Genomic DNA, 7,748 nt, shown 5'->3' on the forward strand with positions numbered 1-7,748 from the left:
CACCACTCTACTGGCCATGAAGCCCATGCATTCGCACGGGCCCCATGGCCCAACTCCCAGCTTGGAACGGGCAGGTCAGAATCAGCATTTCAAAGCCCAGCCACATTTAGTTGGGCCCAACATTCAACCACTCTATAGCCCCCACTTGGGTTACAAGCTCACGTTGCTGAGCTCGGCGACAGCAACTCTATTTTGATACTATTATATTCTTTGGAAATCATTCATCAAATGTCGATGTGGGAATGGGATCATAAGTATTATAGCAACAATAATTTAATTATTAAATGTAATTCACACTGAAACAAGATAGATAGCTATTCAATACCCTCAAACTCAATTAGGACATATTTTGATCTAAAATATTCTTTTATACAATTTCATGTTGAAAATCATAGAAACGAGTGTGGAATATATAGGAAGCAATAGAGTTCATCAATGCACCCTGCAAATTTTTAGGAGCAAACGAGAACACTTAGCCAAACATTGAAAATGTAAATTACACAAACAATAATGGAAACTGTAGGAATCTCATGGCGTTCTTTTCTTGTCCGGTAATTAATCAGTTAATATCAATGTGGGATCAAAAGTATCAAAGCAATAATAATTGCATTATTCATGTATTAAATGGGGGACTCACATTGAAACGGATATGGCTTTAATGGGCCGACGAATATGGCTTTAATGGACTTGACACGGTCTCCACCACTCTACAGACCAGAAGGCCATGCCTTCGCACATGCCCCATGGTCCAACTCCCAGCTTGGAATGGGCAAGCTAGAATCAGCATTTCAAAGCCCAACCACATAGTTCGGCCCAACATTGAACCAATTTACAGCCCTCACTTGGGTTACAAGCTCACATAACGAAGCTCAGCAACATAAACTCTATTTGGTATTATTATATACATTTGGTATTTATCATGAAATATCAATGTGGGAACATAATATCAAAGCAACAAGAATTTTATTGTTCATGTACTAAATGAAACTCACAATGAAACAAGATAGATTGCAATTCAACACCCTCAATTAGGACATATTTAGTTGTAAAATCATCTTTATAATGTAGACGAGTATGTGATTGTGTGACATTATTAATATATCATTCATTAACAAACATTACTCAAGTTGAATTTCTAAAAGAGGTTATTATAGAATAATTGTTTTTGATGATTTCATGAATTTACAAATCCTTCAATTCTTCACTTTTCTACTCCTCCGATTTACCGCTCCACGACATACTCCTCTTGCCTCTCCTGCTTCCTCTTCCATTAATGGCATTGCATTCCTAGAGATATTTCCTCTTTGGAATCATCGTTGCCAAAGAAAGTGTAATATCCCAAAAATAATCCTAGTCGAAATATCCACATTGAATTTACCACATTAATACATTAGGCACCAAATCGTTGAATTACCACATTAATACATTAGACACCAAATCGGCCAAATCATTAGACTCCACCGACTTGTGGAGCTTATTAATAGACTTTGGACTTTGGAGTTACAAAGAGTTGGGTAAATTCAATTGAGAAAGAGCTAATAATAGCCATCATAATCACTGTTTGGTATTTTAACCAATACGGTATATTGTACCGAAAATTTTGTATCGTTATTGTATTGAAAATATCAATATGAAAGAATTTCATATCATTACCGTATTAAAAGTTTTAGTATACCGGATTTCGGTATACCAGAAATTTTCGGTATGGATAATATCAATATGAAATAAACGAGAAAAGACTGTTTTTGCACAAATTTATTAATAAAATAGACTAGCTAGAACTTTCTAGCATATATCATTAGACTTCACCGAAAAGATTGTGTGTCGGGGTGAAAAAAAGATTTTGTGTGTCGGGTGAAAAAAGGTGAAATAGAAGTACAGAAGTTAGCGGGGGTTTATACTCGGATAAAGCTATGTGGTCATAATGTGGCTGGCCATAAATGACATTTCAGTAAATATATGTATTTTTGGATATTAATAATTTATTGTCTCATTTAATGCTTAATTCAGTTGACAATGGTACCCTTAGTCTTTAATTGTAGTTTCTTTTTAATTCATTTATTCCGTTCTTTTTAGAGTAATTTGTTACTCAACTTTTTTACTACTTTGTTTTTATTTTTATTATAATTGTATAATCTTGATGGAGTAATAGTTATTTTAATTTAGTTATTACTGTACTCCATAATATACAACCAATAAGATAATGATGAAGTTATCTAATACTATAGTAGTAATATGCTTAATTTTTTTATACTTTTTCAAATGAATTTAATGTTAATTGAAATTATCAATTCAATATAAAACCAATTAAAACATCTTTTTAACTCTGTATCGATCCAACATTTGAATATCAACTCAATTTAATCTTCACATAGAAAATTGAATTGAGAATAAATTGATTTAATAAGAGATCAATCAAAACTTCCCTAATAAAAGTTATAGGACTCGTTACTTTAATAAGTTGCTTAAAGTCAAACGTCATTTTTGTCCATTTTTTTCTATTACTAAAATTGAATAAAAACATAACACATTTGAATTTATAGTAGAATATATTTCTTGACTAGCAAGCATACTGTGACATAATACTACAATGTATACACTAATTAGTATATATACACCTCTATCATGAAGTATTACAAAAATATATAATAATATTTATATACAATAAATTATGTTATAAATTTATATACTATAAATTATAAATATTATACATATATAATAAATTAATTTATAGTATCAAAATATGACATTAAATTTTTAATATTGAAGTACACTTCTTCGAAAAAATTAAAATATTATTATTAATACTAATATTTATACGTTACTTGAATATTATGATTAAATGTATTTTAAATAAAAAATAGTTAAAATTAAATTTTTAGTTATTAATTAAAAGAATTATCTTTTATGTGAAGATTAAATAATTGTTGCTGTGTAAATTTCATTACCAATGCATGTCTTTAATTACGATAGATTATGTTGTAAGAATTAAATATTACTAGTGTGGTTAAAATTGATTAAAATTATATATTTATTTGTCTTAATTATCATTTGGGATTAATTCAGTTAATGTAACTTCAAACTTGACTGTAGCATAAGTCAACATAGAATAGTAAATTAAAAAAGAAAATTTGAATCATATACTTAAATTGAGAATTTGTTTATAACATAAGACTCCTTGCAATTTTGTTCGTAGAAGTATATTGTGTCACTTAATAATATTTATAAATATAATGTCCTTACAATTTATTTTACTTCTACATAAGTAGTACTATCTATGCATAATGCATCTAATAATTTCATAAACTGTACATTAATTACACAGAATTTTAATATTTTTTAATATTATGACTGGCCATAATGTGGCCATTTAGCACCAGTCTTTATACTCTATTCAAATTTGTGTTGACCGACAAACTCATAAGACAATAATTTTCGAAAATTAAAACCATTCTTGCTACAAAGACACGTGTCATTGTTATGCTATTGGTGTGAACAATTTTTTGTAGATCTAAGACCGATAAGTCTTAATACAAAAGTAGTTCCGGGGTGATATCGGTGATGGTTTTGAGGATGTGATAGAAATCCTCTGTGAAAACCCTCACTAAAATTGATAGAGGCAAAAACAAAAGATGCTATACAAAATCAATAGATATAAAGAAATATAAAAAAGCCATTTCCAATCGAGTTATCAGATAAACTGATTGCTCTGGAAAATACAAAATTTAGACAAGAGAGCTGGCGAGAGAAAACAAAAACATTAAGATTTGAGGGAAAGAAGACAAAAATCGGGAGTATGGCAGAGAAGGTGAGAGGCGCGCTGTGAACTATTGTAAGAAAAGCTAGAGTTGTCTGCTTATTGGACTTGGATCTCAAATAAAGGTATTCTTAAACCCTAGCCCTAGCTCAAAACCTAATCCTTAACATTTATGCTTCTATTAGCAGATTTTTAGACAAAAAAATAAAGATTGTAGACTATAGTTAATTAAATGAAAATTCAATTTGTACAGATGTATATATTCATATAAAATAAACATAAATATAAATATAGAATTATAAATATAATATAAATAAAAAAGGCTTAGATATGATTTTTCGTTGTTGTCTGACAGAAAATAAATTATCTAGATTTGTGTATTATACATAACTAGTGTACATCCACGCGCGATACTTATAATATTTTTCGCACTAATTATTTTGATATTATGAATAAATAAAATAGGTGACAATATCATTTATATTTTCGTACGACTCCTATTATTTTGATATTATGAATGAGGAGTTTGAAAATATTTACAAAAATGTCATTTTTAATTAGAAATTATAATTTAATTAAATTTATACTTTTTATTGAATTATTATACCGTTCAATTTACATATCATGCATAAAATCACAACTCATATTATTAAAGAGATGCGAGGGGAGGGGAGGGGTTTCGAATAATACATTCATATACTAATTCATCAAATTAATGCCACGAGATAACAACTCTTGAGATGCAAAACAAGGCAATCAGCCGTTCATCATAAGGTATATAGGCTTTAATTTTGAGAAATTTGAGAAAGTATTCTTTTATTTTTATCCTAATGGGAAATTTGAAAGGTTTTAGAAGAGTTTTATGGTTCCTTTTTGGCCTATAAATATAACCTTTTGGAAGGTTAATATCCACATATTTCTACTTATTTTTTATATCTCAAGCTTGATAGTAATCATACCATGTCAGAGATCATACAATCACGACCATTCTGAAGAAGAAATGCAACGCTATCAACTAATGGATAAAGCTGGATTAGCTGAAGGTGCGGTCTCTGTGCTAAGGAACAATCATCAGCGTATTGCAATGGTGTGTAAGTTCTATTCTAATTGTTCGTTAAATTTACTGTTCTATCCTAATTCTTTGTGTCTTGATGACAGGAGGCCATGCGGGCCAAATTATCAGATCTCAAGCCGGATGTGGACAATGAAACTGATCGTCCTAGGTCAAAAATAGCTGACATTGATAGAAATCGAGAATTACACGCACAGAGAATCTCACTTGGAATACCAAAGTGAATCGTACGTTATATTTCTTCTTTTTCTGGCGGTATGCAAATTTGAGTTTTTATGTAACACACTTGTGTTAGCTAAACAATTCTTGTCAAACTCAATTCTGCTCAACGTAATAGATTTGCTATGAAATGTTGTAGGCATGCTACATATGAGGCTGCTATGATTGCTCGTATTGTTAAATACGAGGCCCCAACTCCCGGCCAAGAAACCCATGTCTTCGCACAGACCCCATAGCCCAACTCCCCGGCCAAGAAACCCATGTCTTCACATAGACCCCATAGCCCAACTCCCAGCCTAACTCCACGGCCAAGAAACCCATGTCTTCGCACAGACCCCATAGCCAACTCCCAGCTTGGAACAGGAAGGCCATAATCAGCATTCCAAAGCTCAGCCACATAGTTCGCCCCTACATTCAACCACTTTATATCCCCACTTGGGTTACAAGCCCATATTACTAAGCTCGGTGACATAAACTCTATTTGGTATTATTATATGCATTTGGCATTTATCATGAAATATCGACGTGGGAACGTAGTATCAAAGCAAGATAATTTTATTGTTCATGTACTAAATGAAACTTACAACACTGAAACAAGACAAATTGCAACAGAATACCCTCAATTAAGACATATTTCGTCGAAAAAGCATCCTTTATAATGTAGATGAGACTGCAACAAATGTGTTATTGTGTGATGTTAAATTATGGTTCATTAACAGCAGCACTATTCAACTTGGAATTTTGACAACAAAGGATTATTACAATTGACACAAATTGAGTCTCGATTACAAACAAAACAGAATAATATCGGTTTCATGAATGTACAAATCCCTCGCTCTTCTACTCTGTTGATTTATTGTTTTTGGCTCGAAAAAGGGCCAGCAGCCTGTTTGATAATCGTTCCTTTTCCTGCATCAAAATAAACATATGTTTCAGACAACCCCTTTGCATTTCAACAATCACATAAACAAACTGGACAAAAATAAGTGCAAATTCTAATCCGATCCACGACTTTAAAATCAGGAAGGAAAAATCATGCATACAGTTTTTATTTGTTTGTAGTTATTCCACAAATCAGGAAATGAATCTAAATTTCATGATTTTTTTGGTGTTCAATTCATAGAGAAAAATGGCATCACGTTTATAACATACCCTAATAGGTGTGTGATCAAATACTAACTTTTTATAGTAATAACTAAATATCAATTTTGTATGTTAAAAATATCAACACATAGGTATAAATTTATCAATCTTCTTGTGTTGATAAACTTATGTCTTTGTGTGGATATTTAAATTTACATGTTGCATTGATATTAGTATAATCTTTGTGTTGATAATTTTAGTACACAATATTAAAAGTTATTAGTATTACCGTAAATTACTTAGTACACTAAAACAACCCTACTCCAATATAATCCATTTTTCATGGAATATAGCTTCTGTCGTGAGATAATTGCGAAGAAATATAAACATAATTATTTTCAGCTTATTTTTTAAATTGTTGGTCGAGCACAATTTACAAAAACTAGGCGAATTTTTCGGCACACCAATTTTTGGCGAAATCATAACGTTACACAGTGAGTTAAACAATGTTGTCCATCTATAAAACGGCGTTACCGTGTTACGTTGTTGAAAAACATCAATAATATATTCCCGACAATTGACCAATACCAAGAAAATGTCCAATACCAAAGAAACTGAAAAGGAAATAAGCCAACATACCTGCCGGCGCCAAAGCTCCGGCAGCTACTGCTGCCAGCGCTGCTGCTTCTGCTGCTGCCGCCGCCGCTATTAACGCTCATCCTGCTACTATCACTCTCACTCGACCGACTAACCTTCTTCCTCCACCAATCCCCTTCCCCACCGCCGCCGCCCTTCGCCGGCAAAACCCTCCCACTACTAAAACTCCGATCAACACCACTCCTCTTCTTCGCCGGCAACGAAAACGGCAACACCATATTCAAAAAAACCCCTCTGCTCTCAACCTTCAAGCTCCCGCTCCTCGACATACTCCTCTTGCTCTCCTGCCTCCTCACTCTCGCCGGCGATTCCTCCGGCGGCGGCGCGTGGGCCTCAATCCGGTGGTGCTCGACCAGATCCTTCAGCGACAGCTCGTAGGAGGATTCCGGCATGTTTTTACCATCTCCATGAGCTCCCTCTGCCCCCTCGCGATGGCCTGCAGCCTCGCCGCCGGAGAAAGGTTGCGGTAGTGGTGGTGGCTGAGGAGCGGCTCCGACGGCGTGCTCGGGCTGCTCTTCCACAGCGGCGGCGAGCACGCGCCGGAATCGTCGTCGGAGGTCTGGAAATTCGGCCGGAATTGGACGAATTCGTGATCGATTGATGCGCTGTTGATGCAGCGGTTTTCGATTTGGGGATTGAAATTGTGATCGTTGGATTTGGAAAGGTCGAATCTTGGATCGTTCATTGCAGATTTTTTTTTGAGTTTGAAGAATTTGAGGGAATTTTGGGAAGAAGAAGAAGAGGTGGTTGTGGTGGGATTGTTATTCAATAGATGTAGGTCCAATTGTCACTTTTTTTTAAATTAAATTTTATTTGAAAAAAAAATATTTTGATTATTTATTTATTTAGTATTAGTACTATTATTTTATTTTATTGGTTGAGGGATATTAAAAATGTTAATAATGAAAAGTCAAGCGTTTCTAGATTAGTGGGGCGATGATTATACCCTGTTTTTCTGGG

At 33.5% G+C, this 7,748-nt stretch overlaps 1 protein-coding gene across 1 annotated transcript; it reads right to left on the reverse strand.

Moving 5' to 3' along the window:
* Positions 1-5,679: 5,679 nt before the first annotated feature.
* On the reverse strand, positions 5,680-7,510 carry LOC121789832. Its single transcript, XM_042188185.1, has 2 exons — positions 6,771-7,510; positions 5,680-5,957 (listed from the first exon to the last, which is right to left on the reverse strand). The coding sequence occupies exons 1-2, from the start codon at positions 7,178-7,180 to the stop codon at positions 5,834-5,836; spliced, it is 534 nt and encodes a 177-aa protein (XP_042044119.1). The 5' UTR covers positions 7,181-7,510; the 3' UTR covers positions 5,680-5,833.
* Between the last annotated feature and the right edge of the window lie 238 nt (positions 7,511-7,748).

The sequence above is a fragment of the Salvia splendens genome, unplaced genomic scaffold (genome assembly GCF_004379255.2).
Source record: "Salvia splendens isolate huo1 unplaced genomic scaffold, SspV2 ctg350, whole genome shotgun sequence".
NCBI lineage: Eukaryota > Viridiplantae > Streptophyta > Magnoliopsida > Lamiales > Lamiaceae > Salvia > Salvia splendens.